Here is a 17,748-nt window from a genome sequence, read left to right on the forward strand (position 1 = left end):
TGCAGAAGCTAAAACTCCATTGTTATTTGCAACAAATATCAGGAAAGATGAAGCCGTGGAAAGATTGTATATCAAGCACCCAGTGCAGCCATAAATCAGAAAATGAAGTTAAAAAAATTAAAAATGGCTGGAGGAAGGCCATTTCTCTGTCCTAAGAGGCCTTGGTTATTAAAGCATAAACCCCGAATTAACACTAGGGGCAGTGAAAGCCAGTCCCGATTCAACCAGTTGTTTGCCCCGGGACTGACCGGGCTGCTTCCTCTTATGAGGAGCTGGACTCTTATCTACCCCATCAGAGGAAGCAAACAACAGCGCGCATTCTCCTGCGTCCCAGATACGATGCCCGTAAGCACCAAGCTAGTGTAGCCCTGAAGACTGATCTGGGAAACCCCACCCCTACCCTGCACGTCTTCCATTTTGTGCATCCCGTGAGCTGCCATGGCAACCTTATATGTGTTACTCTTAGTAACCGAGAAGTAACACAGAGCTTCTGTCAGTACTTCTGTGTGTGCCAGAGTTCCTCACGGGTTGCCTAGGAAGAGTATTATCCAAGCTGTCAAGACCAGAATTCCTCGTCATGCGGTCCAGCGACAGTTTTTGGAAAGTATGCTGGGCGACCGTGAAGCACGCTGCATCCCGAGAGCCACGGCTTAGCCTGATTCCACAGGCACTTTGTCTCCTCTGTGCCGTGAGGACAGAGTGGCTCATTTCTTTCCGAGACTGCCTTTTTATAGGAACTGGTTTGTATGGTGCCTGTCATACATCCAGCATTCAAAAAGTTCTCATCCTTGTATAAATCAAGGGATTAAGCCAAAATAGCTCTCATCACATGAAAAACAGGATTCCAGTGCACATAAATCTGTGCTCTGCCTGTGGGTCTACTTACTGTCTTTGAATTGTCAACCTTGTGCTCATCTCTCTGCACCTCAGTTTACAAATCTCTAAAATGGGTGCAATGCCTAAGTCACAGGATTATGAGAAGGAAAGAGTTGTAAAACATATGCAAAAACTGACGAGCCCCGAGCCTACCTTGATGAAAGGCTGAGTAGATGCGGTCATTGTCATTCATCAGCTTAAACTGGTAGAGCGTAATCAGCTCTCTTAAAAACAGATCAGGTAGTTAAATTGGTAGTTTCATTGAAAAAATTTTTCTTTATGGGCAAAAGCCATGGAGAAAAGGAATTAAAACAAAATTGGGAGAGACTAACTTGTCTAATCCCATAAAAACTTCTCTGGCAGTTGAGGCAGCGGCTGGTGGATGCTCGTGCCCGTGAGGCCTGGAACTGTCTAAATAGCCATTGCTGTGTTTGGTGAGCATCACAGTAAGTTCTGCAGATTCAAGCACACGTGATGGAGCTTGGAGGTGGGTGGACGTGTTCATGGGCAGGGGCAGGAGAAGGAACACATAGCAGCACATTATCGTCCGGGGGACGAGTTGGTTGGTCCCTGAGAAGCTACCCAATAGCAAATTAGCCCTTTCAGAGCCTCTAAACACAAGCTCATGATCTTGACAGGGACTTTGGAGAGATGGGAATTAACGATGAAATTCCCCAGCAGTACGACCACAAATTAGCATTTTCTTAGAGAGCAAAAGCCACAGAGGAAAGGAATGAAAGAATCACCACTAGATTAGGTCAGATTAGAGTTTTAGTGCCAGCATTGCCATTTTAGCGTCAGGAGACTGTGGGCAAACACCACGCTCTCCCTAACAGTTAGTCTCTGCTTTGGGGTAATCCATCCTACTGACAAATAATGACATGGCAGCACTGCACCAGCTGAGGATGCTTCCCCACCTCCCTTTCCACAGACTGCATGCTCTTCTGAGGGACGAGGTAAGGCAGGCAGCCAACACATGTTTTATTAGGCTATGCTCAGTGCTAAGAAGAAAGATCAGGTAAAGGATGCAGAGAGTAACTGGGAAGGGGTGTGTGGCGTTTCTTACCAAATATTCCAGGAAAAATTCTTTGATAAAGTGGCACCAGGGTGACAAATGACAGGAAGCCTATGGCTTCTGATGACCTGGAGAATAACACCATCGTCCTGGCAAAATTACTGTACCGAGCGAATCGTAGAAGGATGTCAGAACCTGACAATCAGTGCGCACCCACGAAGCGGTACTTTTACCATAGTTACTTAAATACCATTTCCATTAGCTGGGAAGGGAGTCTGGATGAAATCCATTAGATAGCATCTCACTCTTTTTTTCAGAAAACAGGTTATGACAAGTTACAGCTCAAGAGCTCACACCTTCGAGAGTCTATTTATAGCAGGTTTAAAGGCAAATGTCACCCTGGCTTAGGTTCCTAGGGCAATGGCAACCATCTCTAATGAGGCATACAATATCTCCAGGCTCATGCTGCTGGGAGAGAGTGCCAAGGGTGATTTCTTACTACCTAGCTTCCATCCACGGCTGATTAATTCACCTGAATACCAATCCCGTTGCCTAGAAAGGGCTCTAAGGGCCCATTGCCCCTGGGAGCCTAGGGGAGAGCAGTATGGAGAAGTTTGGGCTGCACAGCTGCACAGGGACTCAAGGGCTTTGTTTCTCCATGTTGTCTTGGGAAACTTAGTGACTGGGAAAATGTGATCCAGCAAGTGAGTGAGTGAGCAAGTGTGTCTGTATGTGTGTGCATGTGTGCGTGCATGTGTGTGTGTGTGTGTGTGTGTGTGTGTGTGTGTGTGTATGGTGAGCACCTCTGACCAGGTATAGTAAAGGTACCAATTGCTATGAGTGGCTGGGAAGACAGCGCAGTGTATAAAGTATTTGCCGGCAAGGGTGAGAATTAGAATTGGGATCTTCATCTCCCACACGACTGCCAGTTGGGCACGGCTGTCTGCCTGCAATTCCGGCTCACAGAAGGCAAAGCCAGGGAGTCCCCAGAGAATCTGATTAGCTATCCTAGTGGAAGTTACATGTGAGCTCAGCATTCAAGTGAGAGACAGAAACTAAGGAAGACACCTTGGAACCAGCCTTGGGCCTCCACATGCATCCACACATGTGAACATGTATACACACCTGCGCACATACCCGTGTTTGCACATACACATGTGTACTCATGCCAGTAAACATGAAGATACATCTGGACTCATACCACACAGAAACACATCCATGTGGGAGAAAAGCATTTCAAATGCCCCATGCATGTGTATAAGGCTCAGAGCCCTGGCTTTAGTTCAGGTCTTAGCTCTGGAATGACAAGTGGCTGAAAGATAGGAGGAGGAAGTTGCTTTTTCTCCTGGAGCCTGTATTACATTTAAGGTCCCAGTAGAAAAGTATACCAATGTCTCTTATAACCCCACAAGATGAGCACGGAACGTCCCTCCTGGGGCAGCTTGCTACAAACAAGGAGTACGGCATGCATGTGGCATAATAGAGACTCAGTAAATGCTAGATTCCAGCAACTTCCTTGCCAAATACCTGCCCACTCCTCCTCATTGTGAGTTCTGAAGATGAACTGAGGCATTAGGTAAGAAAGCATCCAGTGGGTGTTAGTCATCATCATGATTATCTTGGGGATGTAAGGATGCTGAGCAGGGAGACATTCTTCTCCTGGGCTCCTTGGGTAACAAGTGATTGGATTTGAAAGAGCATCTCCCATTAAAAAAAAAGAAAGAAAAAAGAAAAGCCAGATTCATAGGCTTGCTTTTAAGAAGCTGAGCCTCTCAGAATTGAAAAGGGATGGGTTCGTTACACAGTGAGGATTAATTAGCTGTCGGGTATTATTAAATGTTCCCATTCTCAAGACCCACGTGGAATTGGATACTGTGGAAATGAGCAAGTGGAAATCTTTGCAGGGGAGGGGGTGGGGATACACTTGCTGGCAGTGCAGATTTCAGCAGCAGAGCATGTAGGTCAAGAATAGTCTATTTACTATCACATGGGAGTGTTCTCTCTTTGGGGTTAGTGTTCTGAATCTATGGTTTTCCGGGTTGTGTGAGTGGGTTCTCTTTTTGTTGTTATTGTTACTGTTCTGTTTTGGTTTTCTTCTTCTTTCTCCATCAGTCCTTTTTTGGAGCTTTAAAGGAAAGAGTGTGAGATGTGGGTGTTTACATAAACTGGGTGTTATTTTAAGGCCTCAGACTAAGGAGTGGAAGAAAACCCAGTAAAATAATCTTTATAGTGAAAATGTTTATATTGTTGGAATTACTGCTCATGTGACTGAAAAGTAACAGAATTTAAAAAAAAAAATCACAATTCTAATGGTTGGTGGATGATAGAATCCAGTGACCACAGACCCTGGTCTCTTAACAAACCCCAGTGTCAAGTGTCAAAAATGCAAATTGGGTCTCAGAATTTGAATTTCTCCAACCCTCTGCTCAACAGCTTAAAAGCAAGGAGGAAAAGAAATGGATGTGTGTGTGTGTGGGGGGGGGGGGGGAGGCGTCCAGTGCCACGGAGCTGGTTACGGACAACTGGAGTTAGAATTGTCATTTTCTAACTGGCAGCTACACCTCAGGCCCCTGTCAAGAGTGATCTGAGGCTCACTTCATTAGCAATGTTGTCTTGCCACAGTGGATCTCTACTCTAGTGGGAATGTAAATCAGTCTCTCTCCTCTGTCAGTGGGATGGAGCCTCCAAGGAGTTAGACACATATATGGAATCCCGTAGCATGCCATTGGCAATGGGACACCACACTGGGCACTACAGATGGCCTCTGAAAAATATCACGCATAGCAAAGACAGATGTATCAGTTAACACATTGAAGATAATCTCAGAGTCACCAAAATGCATTGATGTTGCATTAAAAAAATGAAAGGAAAGTACTTCCTTTTATAATAATTTGATCAAGACTGAGCCCAAATTTAAATTTTCTCTCCTTGTATTTTCCCTCTGTCTGTAGTATGTGGCTACTGGTCTGTCTGTATTCTGTGTGTATATGTGTATATGTACATGTGCCTGATGTTTGTCTGGTCCTTAAAAAGATTTCTCTGTCTTGACTGAGCAGCACAGAAAATGTGGCATGGGATGGAAATCTTTAACCAAGTTTAATAGGGGAAAATGTTACTAGTCCCAAGTGACCCAGAAGAGCAAACACTACTGCAAGCAGAATTACCAGCCTATATCTATTTTGTTCCCAACAAAATGGACAAATAAATATTTGCTAAATTTGGTAAATATTTGCTTTAAGGTTGCTTCCACCCCATCGGCTGCTTTCAGCAAATGATTACCACAATACACAGAGACATTACTCAGGGTCAGGGGCAATGAAATCTATAAAATTTACAATCCACTGTGCAAAGTCAGGCTGTTTACATTGCTCTCTTAAAGGCAGGTTCAACTTCAACAGACCAAGTATGTGCACAGTAGGACAGCAGGTTAAGTACATAGTCTTCAGTGATCTCATGGTATATTGACTTTGCTTCAAGGTCTGGACAAGTTCAGTGTCTTTGGATTCAAGAGATATTTTTAGAACAATGTATCACCACAGGCAGAATCCATGGCAGAACTCAGGGGCATCCAGTCCATTTTTTCCCTCATAGTACTGCCATGGAATGAGGGATTAAAAAAAAGCAGTCTTAATTCCTCTAATATTCCTGTCACAGTGCTACCATTTATCTCTAAGCAGTGTGTGAAATGTACAAAACAGTATAAAAAGAAAACCATGACATTTCTTACACACACACAAACACAGGATAAGAAAAGGGATGCTGACAGTGGTAACGGTGGTGAGGATGATGATGCTAGCGAAGGCTGGGGACATTGCTGATGATGGTAACACTAAGTGGGGAGCTAGCTTGGAGTGTTCTCTGAGTGCCAGATACCACATGGGCTGAGCTCTTTATCACATACGCAGTGTCTCATTGAACCTGCATAAGAACCACAGTGAAGAGTGACCACTGTCATATGTGTTCTACAGATAAGTCACCAAAGGCTCAAGGTCTCAAGTCAAACACCCACCATCCCCAGCGGGAGAGAAGCACAGTCCTGCTTCTAACCCACTTCAGCCCCTTGGGCCTTCCTATTCTTCATTATGCTTCTTTGAAGTCTCCCACACCACTGTACTTTTAGAACAGCAGGGTGGGTAGACACCTCCCCAACCTGGTCTGATACAGGGATGGGGAACTTTCGTGAGAACAGAGCAGCCAGTGTGTAGGGCCTCAGAAGAAACACAACTAAAGACAGTGCACATTAGTACAGGACAAGCCCCAATAGTTCATAGGCAACAGGGATTTTAGTTGCGGGGAAGAAAGGAAAAATAACTTGTCTGACTAAAGTTTGAAAGGATTAAGTTAAGGCTCTGTTTTGAATACAGTTTCCACCAAAAAAGAATCCTGTGCAGAAGGTCTGGTCCCCAGGTTGGTGGATCCAATCACCCAAAGATGATTAGATCATATAGTCCTTCATCCACACGTTGAGTGTTACTGAGTTCATAATTTGGTGGAATTATAGGAAGATGAGACCTGGTTGGAGAAAGTGTCTCTGGAGAATATCTTGTCTCTGGCTCCATATAGTCTGTCTCTTTCTTTGCTTTCTGAGCACCTTGGAGTGAGCCCTCTCTACACATGACTACTGCCTTTACTATCTTCTAAGCACAATCCAAAAACAGTAGAACCAGCTGACCCTGGATGAAATCCTGCCAACTGTGGTCTAAATCAAATGACTCTTCCTTTAAATAGTTTGTTAGTTAGAATAGCACAAAGACAAATGCAATAATCATGTAAGATTCTGGTAAGTGGCAGGTTACAAACCTAGGTCTGTTAGAGTCTGAAGCTTGGGCCCCGAAGGGCAAAACTCCAACTTTCCACCCGAGTAGCCTTAAGCCCCTTATTCCAACTACAGAAGGTGTTCAAGACATGCTAGGTAATGTGACTAGACAGGCTGAGAATACAGCAACGTATGGCAGTGGCCATGTGGCAAGTGCTTGGGGACAAAACAGAAACATGGATTTGTAGTCATTAGGGTCTGGCACCTTTCCTGCTCCTCCATCTGCCACCAGAGATGGGTAGGCTGACAGTCTCTGCCCAGTGCCTTCAACCACATATCACAGTTGCAATCTGCTGCTGTGGCCAACACACGACCAACTTCAGGGGGCAATCCCCCGTCCCCTGCTAGCCCAGGCTGCTGAAGGGCATGGCTGGAACAGCAACACTCACCCGCAGGGTCGTGATGGTGGCAGGGTCCCGGAGCCGGCCCTCCTCATCTTTTAGGTTGTAGCCTTCTGGCCTCTTATCACGCTCACTGACTTTCCACAGCTTCACAGTTTTATCTGTGGAGGACATTTAGAAGTCATGATGACTGAGCAAGGAAAGTGGTAGTCAAGGTAACAATAGGAAAAAGGGATATAGGAACCAGTTCCTCAAAGTTCTGTCCTACATAAATCTCATGTCATGCGGCGAGGCAAAACACAGACTGTGTTGGGACAAATAGCCTTCTCTGATGATGCACTGTAAGAACATATACTTTACATTTTAATTTGACTCATTCTGTAAAAAGATTGCTTGAAGCTGAGTAAGAATAGTCACACATATAGAGTTTACCTTGTAAGTGTTGGCACATAGACAATTTTAATCTGATGTTTGTCATCACGTTGGGCAGTAGGACACTTATTTCCATTGTTTAGCATTCACCCTTCTTAGACACTGTCCTCACTATGCCCACAAAGGCCCTTCATAGCCTGGTACTCTTGACTTCCTCAACCCTCTGATACTGCTGACCATTCTGCCATCCAAATCCCTGTGCTACTGTCCCATGGCTTCTGTCTGTGCCTATCCACTAAGCACACTTCTGTTTCAGGCCCTTTGAACATATGGTGCCTTCTGCCAGGAAAGTGATTATTTTTCTGTCTGTCTGTCTGCCTGCCTGCCTACCTACCTACCTACCAACCTACACACCTATTCATCCATCCATCCATCCATCCATCCATCCATCCATCCATCCATCCATCCATCCATCTATCCATCCATCCATCTATCTATGTATCTATCCACCCATCTTTATTCCTTCTATCTGGCACTGAGGGTTAAACCCAGGGCTATAGATGCTAGAAAAGTTCTCGGCCAATGAATTATTTCCCTACCCCATGCCCGTTATGATCTTTTCACATGGCCCACTCACTTTTGCTTATGGAGCAACTCAGAGTAGTTTATGTAAAATCTACATAAAACCACAGTGGCATCACGATTCTCCATTCTTTCTTCTCTCCTTGTCCTTGAATACCAGTGTTTCTTTTTCTCCCCTCTTCTCTTTTTCTTCTGTTAGCATAGTTCACTATCAATTGGCTACACTGGTCAGTTTTTATTATCTGTTTGTCACTAGAAATCCTTGAATTTTGTCTGTCTTGTTCATCACTGAACTTTCAGCATTTAATGGTGCCTGGGGTGTGGTTGAGGCTCAATAATATCAATATCAATATCAAATAAATATTAGCTAGTATGTGAATGGATCTTCTTGCTATAATATACTTTTCCACAGGTCAGGGAAATTCAACTATATAGATATGAAGCAAAATGTCCATTTCAGCCCAGGAGCATAATTTAGCTGCCTAGTATACACAAACTATGAGTACCAGTCTCTCCTCTCCTCTCCTCTCCTCTCCTCTACACTCCTCTCCTTCCTTCTCTTCTCCCCTCCCCCACCTCTGCTCCAATCTCCTCTCTTCTCTGCTTCCCTCTTTTTCCTTCTTGCTGCTTCCTGATAGTTCCCAACTATAAACTATAGTTTAGACTGTTCTACCACCATGCATCTCTTGATGACACCTGTCCTTTTCCATAGCAATGAAGCAAAAATGAGAACTCTAATGCCTCTGGGTGCTGACAGCCCAAGGCAATGATGGAGGGACTCTGGGATTCTGAGGCCTGGTAAGGGGAGCTCCATACAGGCTCTCAATTCTACCTTTTGAGAAAACATGCTGGGGCTAAGCCAGTCTTGTCTGTGGGCCATATGGCCTTGAAAACCTTCCTTATTAGATCACACACCTCCAGTCTTTGCGTTTGTCTTTCCTTCTGAAAAGCAGGGGCACACTTCCTCTCTCAGTATTTGTCTCTGTTGGACAGGATTTGTTGAGAGATACTGTTGGGCCTAATTCCTCCTACTGCCTAAACAGCTCTTAGGTCTCAAGGGCTGAGATGTCTATGAACATATCAAAGCAGACTCTGGCTGCCAGGTTCTCTTAGCATCCTTCATTTTCTGTTTCAAACTACTTCTGGCTGACACCCTGTCCTTACCCTGAATTTTCCAGCCAAAGGGCTAGAGTGACTCTGGTCCTTTATAACTCAGCTGGTTTGTGTAAGTTAGTTTCTTGGCCCAGGGCTCCTCTCTCGTTCTCCCTCCCCTTATCTCCTCACATGGCCTGTCTCAGTCTGCCCGTGTTCATTCTGGACTCTCCCAGAGGCCTTTGTCTCTGCCTCTGGATGTTTTCTCCTTTATATCTAGAATAATCCTTCTCCTCCACCATACCTAGGAGCAGTCTTGGCCTCCTTTGTCTTTCTTATTTTTCATTCAACAGCCACATGGCCAAGGACAATGGTCCTTTTGAGAAGGCAAATACGGAGTAGTCCTGAAGTCAGAAATGGTCACCAGAATACAAGGAAGTGAGAAATGCCCACTTAAATCTCAATTTCAGCATGCACACATCCATGTATTTCAATACCACACAGTTGTTACTCTGTACCCCAATTTATTCATAAACTGGTAGAAATATCATCTTTCTTATGGGGCATATTAGGGTAGAATGAATCAGTATGTTTAACTATGTTGGGCTAATGATAGTGTCCAAACAGTAGCTGTTATTAGAATTAGCCTTCTGTGCCAAACATTTGCAGTAAGAATAGGTAACTACTCTCTTGCTGTGAGCATCATCCCACGAGGATGTCTATGCCTTTGTATTTTCTGAGGAGAAAGGCTGTCCCTCTCATTGTGTGTAATGGGACTTCTTTGGCTCCTGTCCTGAGTCACTTCACCACTCACCAGGCTCCACAGCCTCACTTCCCAGGTTCTTCACCTCTGGGTAGACCACTCTTGCAAGCAAAGCACATGACCTCATAGGGCTTCTTGACTTCATGTCTTGCCCTTAGAAGTCTTAAAAGTATTATGTTGTGGATGGTCAGCAGCTATGGGGACATTTTAGTAAAAATCCATTTTCATGCACTTAGGTATTATTTGGGCTGATTAGTCTTTTCTCATGTTTGGCCAGGCTGCTCCTTGTAGGATTCATGGAGTCTCATTTCTGCGTTCACCCTTACTTGTGCTGGGAGGAGAGCCTGTCCCAGCTGTGGGCTTAATTTAGAAATTGCTAGCTCTATGATCACATCCCTCTGGTCCTAAGCTCTCTTGAGAGCCCGTTCACATGAGGCTGCTTTTGTAGAGTGAGAAAGTTAATCTCGGACCTTATTCATGGTCACTTGATTTGCTACTCATCAGCTGTGACTGAGAACAATTTATGAGCCAGTGAATTTCACCACCAAATCTTTTCTGTTTTTTTGGCATTGAAATGGGTCTAAGTCCATTTATTTGCAAGGCATTTTAACCTTATGTTTTATATCATAAATGATGAATTGCCATAGAGATAAATAGAAATCATAGGGCAAACACAAAGATAAAAGTTATCCATATGACCTCCAGTTAGAAATAATTCAGGATCAAAGTTTTGAATATATTCTTTTTATTTTGTGGATGGTGTCTCCCCATGTAACTCGGAGTAGCCTGCAGTAGAGAGCACCTTCATTTGCCTGCCCAGTGCTTGGACGAAAGACGTGCTCCACCATGACCATCTCGTGTATATTTTATATTGTCTGTATGCAGTAGTTTGAGGCAAAGAACTACACCGACATTATATGTACTAAGTTGTATATTTAATCATTTCCTTTCTGTTATTATATGAGATGTACCTGTCATTGCAATTGGAAAAGGAGGATGAACAGAAAGGTTAAAAAAAGTAAAACTCCTCTTAGTTCCAGTAGACGAAGAGTACATTTTCTGCATACTTTTCTACTATTTTCTTGTTTAACTATTTCTAAAAAGCAATATGCCATATGGGTAAAATATGCATTTTTCATATATATATATCAACAGCTATCCATATACATGTATTAACTGAATCTATGACATGTAATATAATACGCTACAGAATACATCATTTATTGTAAGAATGTGTTGACAACTAAAAGCCTAGTAGTAGGAGATTTATTGTTAAACCACAGAAGAATCAAATCATATGAGGAAATAATATGCAGTCATTACAAATCATATGGTATTTTAATAAAACATTGGCTAGAAAAGTATTTTTTCTTGCTATAATATTACATTTTAAAATCTGGCTTAAAAACTCCTTATAGAATATATAGAATATATCATATTTCTATTAATAAACACACTACTCACATCCTTTTCTTTTTTTTCTCTAAAAGACATTAGCAGTGGTTTTCTCTGTGTCAGACTATACACCATCTTCATTTTGTGTTCAGGTGTTTTCTTAATTTTCACCGTGAACACCTTAGTATTTCTCCTTTCTCAGCATACACAGCCAGGCAGAAGAAGTAACCCCGACAGCGCAATGTGTCTTTGTGTGACCAATAACTTCAAGGTCTATTTCAAAATGGAAGGCGAGCTTTACTTTTCTTTAAAAGTTGTGAAGTTAAAAACCTATTCTAGTAGAATTAGCAGCTATACTCAACTAATGAGATAAGCAGTCTATCCCTCCAAAAGATAATTGATGGAGAATTCAATCCAGTTCCCCAGGGTTGTGTTGCCTGGGGTGGTACTTGACTTTATTATCACAGCATTTTCATTTGACTCAGAATCTTGAAGCTTTGTGGGGTGGGGTAGGGGAACTTTAAGGAGCATACAGCTGTTAGTATGAGAAATGACGTCTTCTCTCTTCTGGCTTGTTCTCTGGGTAGTTTATCACCACATGTGGCAGCTTAAAACACAACACTATCATTTATCTTCATGTTCTCTTTTATATAGTAATTCCCATTGTCTTCCATTAATTTCTGAGTGTTAACCTATTTGGCATGGGTGTGCATGGATTTTTTAAACCTCAATATTAGTATAGGACAGAAAACTGCATATGAACATGGGAACTTTTCTTAGAAGAGTCGGTTTGAGATGCAGTTGACATGTGAAATAGCATCCCAAATGGGAAGATAATATCCTTGTTAATCAAAAAACTATTTAAAAACTCAATTAACAGAACATTATGCTATATAATTAATCTTCATTGAATTTCACTTTCTTTCCCATCCCCCCTACAAAGTACTTAATAAGCCTTTGGATTTTGCTGCAATAATCAATAGGCTAAATTTCATAATATAATGTAATTTAGCTATGGAAGACAATCAGACCCTTCTTTGCGACTGAAGTAATTACATTAAAACTGCCCCATTAAAACTTCCATCCTGACTGGTGCGAAGCAACAAAGTCTTTGCGTGAGACTTGAACAGAAAGCAACCACAAAAAATCTATAGAAGTGAGTACAGGGTTTGGCCTCCTAGAGATCAGAGCTGTAAAGAGTAAACAAAACAAACCAAACATAAAGCAGCTACAGGAAGGAAGGAATGGCATTAACTGGAGTCTTAAAAACAACAACAAATCCACCCTCCAAAACAAACAAACAAACAAACCCAGGTGAATAGAGACCTGGTTTTTGAGAATAACTCCCAAATAGCTAATCTAGAATTGTTATATTTTCAGATCTCTCCACTGTCTTATATTTTAAGAATTTGGGGGCAGCCTGAATTACATTCTCTCTGTCTCTCCATCTCTCCCTCTCCCTCTCCCCCAGCTCTCCCTTTCCCCTTTCCCTTTTTCTTTCCTTCTTCCTCTCTCTCCCTCTCTCCCAGCTCTCTCTTACCCCCATCTCTGTTTAGTAAGATTGATCTATGACTCAATGTACACTCTTTCAAAATGAGAAAAGAAACAAAGTTACAAGTGACCTACAATGCATTGTCAAGACTTAGTAACAGGAAGCCTTTTGCTGTGCATCTTTCTCATCTTTAACAAGGAGTATATGCTTGATTGCATTGTAGGCATTGTCTCCATTTTTCTGTTCTTGACATGACACTCTTAAATCACACTTATGCATGTGTTCGGCATAGATTCACACATGTGATGAACTAAGTCACCTTCAGCTGCCTTTCCTTGCTCTTTAGTTTTTCTCTCTGAATCCACTTGTGACCATTAGCATTCCTCAGTAGGGACTGAATTCCAAACTGACTTTCTGTGTATCTTCAGAGAGGGGTCAAAATCCTACAGTGTTAACAGCTTCCTTCATGGAGTGAAAATATGAGCAGGCTTTATTTACCTGCCAGTCACCTATCCTCTCTTCTCTCTTCATATCAATTTATATCAACATAAAGGACATGGAGAGTTTGAAGTCAGATAAAGAGACCTCTTCTTGATGAGCTTTTGGGAGCATCCCCAACTCCCCTCATCTTGTGCTCCCATCTTAGAACTTGATTTTCTCAGATACGCAGACATCTGTTTTGCAGACCCAAAAATATACTTAGGGATTAATAACTATTTTTCGAAATGCCAACAGCATGTCGAGTTTCTTGAAATGCTTCCCCAGAATAACATGCAATGAATCTTAAGACAGGAAGTCACATTCCTCAAACACCTGCAAGCAATCTACATTAGGAAACTGCCAATAACAGGTTTCACAAAATTGGGTCATAAATTTGATATTTATAAAATGGATAGCTACTTTTTACTGAGTCCAATTCTGTGTGTACCATGAATTCTGCTAAGCATCTTGCAGACAGGGTTTCTAAGTTTTTCACAAGTCCACAAGGGACAAAGAGACACTGAGGCTTAGGGAAAGTTATAGGTTATGTTGACTGCCTCTGAAAATATCAAATAGGAGAAAAACAAAATAAAACAAATGAAATTGTCCTCCACATACCGTTGGTAGACAGAAGAAAGTAAGCTGCATTTTGTTGAGGGAGCCATCTTATCTTATTGATTTTTTCTTCTATTTCTAAACTCTTCAGGTAATCGAACTCTGGTTCATGGCTCTGGAATGTGCTGTAAACATTGTATTCACCCCTACGATGAACCTGGTTTTTACTCTGTAGGAAGGTAAAACACAGACAGAACATTAAACCATTTAAAACATGTGCCAACTCACAGATTCTTATTTCCCTCTGAGAAAAGCTATTAGGATCCTGCTGGGATGCTGCATGAGAGAAAGAGACAGAGACAGACAGACAGACAGACAGACAGAGAGAGAGAGAGAGAGAGAGAGAGAAAGAGAAGACAAGACACTGCAACCATAGATTCAGCTTCAGTTTACTGGTCCCAAAAGCATGCACTCTGATGACAAAATTCAGAAACCACAGACAGACAGACACACTTGTAAATTATACATTTAAAACTATATTAACAAAAAGAATATATCATAACATAGACATAGGAGCAAAAGTTTCCAGGCATGGTGGTGTGGTGCAGGCCTTTAATCCCAGCACTCAGGAGACAGAGGCACGCTGATCTTTGTGAGTTTGAGGCCAGCCTGGTTTACCAAGGGAGTTCCAGGACAGTCAAGACTGCTGTTACACAGAGAAACTTTGTCTTAAAAAACAGGGAGAAAAAGGAGAAGAAAGAAAAAAAGAACTTAAAATACAAATAGAAGATAGACTATTCAATCTTTGTGCATTTCAGGAAATGCTGAGAGGATGAGTCTGTGGAGATGCTTACACACACTTATCAGTCCCTGTGAAAGGTGTAATCCCTGTAGCAAAGGCAGTTTTTAATGCTCACGAAATCTCAGAGAGGTAGGCAGAGCTGGGAGACGGACCCCAGAGGCTCAGATATATGTGACTCTTCCAGGGTCACATGGCTCACAAGGATGGACCTGGGTACCAGTCCCTCTCATCTCCCTTTTTATCCAGTATAAGTAACGAACACCATCTGCACATGAGGATTGTGGGCTTTCCCTATGACTTTCCCCTAGCACGAATTATGCAAAGAGCAAACAGCAGGAGCTAAATAAATGATGAGATTCAGAATAGATAGCCAAGGGCCTGAAGAGAGGGAAAAGGGGGAAGAGGAGGAAGACACAAGGAGGAGACAACCGTATTACATGGGATTTTTAGAACCAGTTTCCCAAAGTCTTGAGATATGGCTCTGAAATCTGTTCAAAAATTAAAATTTAGGTCTTATTAAACACATTTTAAATCAATGTTTGATTTTAAATAAAAGGTTCATTTTAAAAATATGTGATCTTAGATGGCCACAGGACAGCTGTAGGCACACCTCAGCCTGGGAGTGGGTGATTTTGCTGAGCCTAGAGGTCTGCAGGCACTGAGGACCAAGGTCCTTTCAAGCAGTTTGTTTGGGAGTGACCACACTGCCTGAAGAGTCACTGTCCCCAAACGATGTCACATAGCTTTTGTAAGGCAAGCTGTGTGTACATCTGAACCCCTAAGCTTCCCCAAAACTGAACACTGAATTCCCTGATCCTCATCTTTGCTGAGCTTTATGTTCCGGTGAACCCACACACACTGCTTCGGAAGGTACGTTCCCTTCATTCTCCTAAAGAGTCAGGCTTCCTAAACCTCCCAGTAAATGAAAAAGGTGAAACCTATAAATAGCTAGCAGAAAATGTGGGGTGGAATATGACTGGTAACCCAGCCTTGGGTAATTTATGCTAAACAGCTCCTACAGATCCCCTTAATCATAGCTGTGAACCTAATTGGATTTTTTTTTTTTTTTTAAATTGGAGATTTGAAAATCAGTTTTCAAAGGACTTTAGATGCTGACACCCTTGCTACTCCCCTGCTCACTCCCAAGAGCACGGGCCCACCTTAACAATAAATTTCTAAGAGGGTTGATTTGCTACCATCCAAATCAGACTGTCAAGTGTGGGTAGCATGTGCCAGACCAATTAGCACCAGGCAGCTCTGGAAAAAGCAGGAAAAATTCCAGGTCACGAAGAGCGGCTTGCCAGCTACATTTCCATGTTTCTGGGGCCAGTGTAATAGGCTGGGTGCCTGATTTAATGCTGAGCACTTGAATTTACACAGAATCCCTGAGGGATTATGACGCCCTTATAGAAATTAATTGCAAATAATGTGCAATTACCAAATATATCACCCCTAAATGAGGCTATCCTCTTTTGAGGGGGAGGCGTAATGCAAATGGCTTGGAGGCACAAAGTGGGCACTAAATTGCCAGGGAAGTCTCTTGTGACGTCTTCCTCCCTGGTGCCTCCTGGTGCCCAGTTAATCTGAGGCAGGCAGTGGCAGATGGGCGAGTTGCTAGAATACAGACTGCCCTGCTGGAAGGACTAGACAGTGCCAGGAGAGGGCAAGGAAATCAAATCGGGCCATAATCCCATTCTGAGGAGACAGAAAAAGAAAAAAGAATTTCTAGAAGAACCCAAGCCTCAGGAATAAACCAGCCACCGAAATGGCATTATATAATATATCCAGCTTCAGGGACCCACACCAGCCTGTGCTATATGCTGGGCTAAGAAGCAGTTTCGGAGGGTTTTACCCTTTAGTAATCTGAGCACCGCTTTCCTCTCTATTGACCCAACATGCCCTCTTTTCAACTGTTGTCAAATAAAGCTATTTTCCTCTCCTATGTATTCTGGCCGTACCTGAAATGAAGGGAGATTGAATTTCAACACCTGGAGAACAGATCCCAAGACAACAGCTGGAGTTTGCTCCACCTGTGGGATTTTTCAGGTCGGATGAGAACAGCTGCTGTTTCCCAGTGTTCACTTGTAGAAGGGTAAGGCCCTGCCCAGGGAGAACCCTCTTCGAGGTGCGGTGCATCGTGAACTTGAACTTAGAACTGTGGTTGCTAATGACTTTTTGGCAGTTTCACTGTTGGTGAGCTAAGTAAGAGGCAGGCAAGGTTAAGGGCGACAGACACATGAGGATTAAGGCACAGTGGGGGGGGGCTCCCTTAAAAGGGAAGAAAATGAGAATTTCCAATTGGTTGATACATACCTCCTGTTCTCGCTGAAATATTACAACTCGACCCCCCTTGTCCCCCGTCGCTAGTAACTCTCCTGTGTGGTTGAATTCTACCGTAGAGATAATGTCAGCTGAAACGAAGAAGAAGACAAAAGCAATTTAAGTAACTGCACACTTACTTTGAATGGGTAGATAATAGACATACTTTTCTGTGCATTTAAGGGCTTAGGGCTCCGGCTGTGCAGCGGAATTTACAGGGTTTTATGTTCTGCATTTTAAGTACCACTTGAAGTAGCAGTTGGGAAAACGACTTTCCTTAGGTGCACTCACTGCACCGTGGGCTCCTGTAACGTCTGGGGTGAACAGAGGGGCAAGGCGTATTCACACCCTTCTGTTCCATGGAAGAGAAAGTGAGTTTCTTTTTATTCATGAAACTGGCTTTCCTTTGCTCATTTTCATTAACCACAGACCCCTTTTCCACTCTTAGAAAATCCTCCAGACAGGGGTAAGTGTGGTGGTCAAACTTAGGATTGAGCATTGAAGGAGTCAGGGTGCAGATATTGATGCTGATGCTGATGCCAATGCCAACCACAGCAGAGAGTACAGGAGTCATCGGGGTACCCCTCTAGCCCTCTCCCAACTTCACCAGGGCTCTTCCCTCTTGCATAAGCCCAATACATCTCTGACAAACACACTCTTTTCCAGGATAGGGTACTGGAAAGACACAAGGTCAGGGAACACTGGAGAAAGGTGCAGGCACCAGTGACCCAAAGCACAGACAATTGGAAAGAAAGTCAGCTTCAATGCTGGCTGCTCCATGGTCCAGGGACAGGTGAATTACCCATTACTGACTTTATTAGGGCCAGTTTTAGAAACATGCCAGAGAT

At 42.9% G+C, this 17,748-nt stretch overlaps 1 protein-coding gene across 2 annotated transcripts in view; it reads right to left on the reverse strand.

Annotated features, from left to right (window-relative positions):
- Nucleotides 1-17,748, reverse strand: part of PPP2R2B (protein phosphatase 2 regulatory subunit Bbeta) — a gene marked incomplete at both ends in the record, with an annotated part of 387,929 nt that overhangs the window by 85,429 nt on the left and 284,752 nt on the right. For both annotated transcript variants that reach the window (XM_080920409.1, XM_080920408.1), the window contains 3 exons: nt 7,097-7,209; nt 13,843-14,008; nt 16,895-16,992. In XM_080920409.1, coding sequence (XP_080776535.1) covers nt 7,097-7,209; nt 13,843-14,008; nt 16,895-16,992 — 377 coding nt within the window. The remainder of the gene's footprint in view (nt 1-7,096; nt 7,210-13,842; nt 14,009-16,894; nt 16,993-17,748) is intronic.

The sequence above is a fragment of the Micromys minutus genome, assembly GCF_963924665.1.
Source record: "Micromys minutus genome assembly, chromosome: 8".
NCBI classification, from domain to species: Eukaryota; Metazoa; Chordata; class Mammalia; order Rodentia; family Muridae; genus Micromys; species Micromys minutus.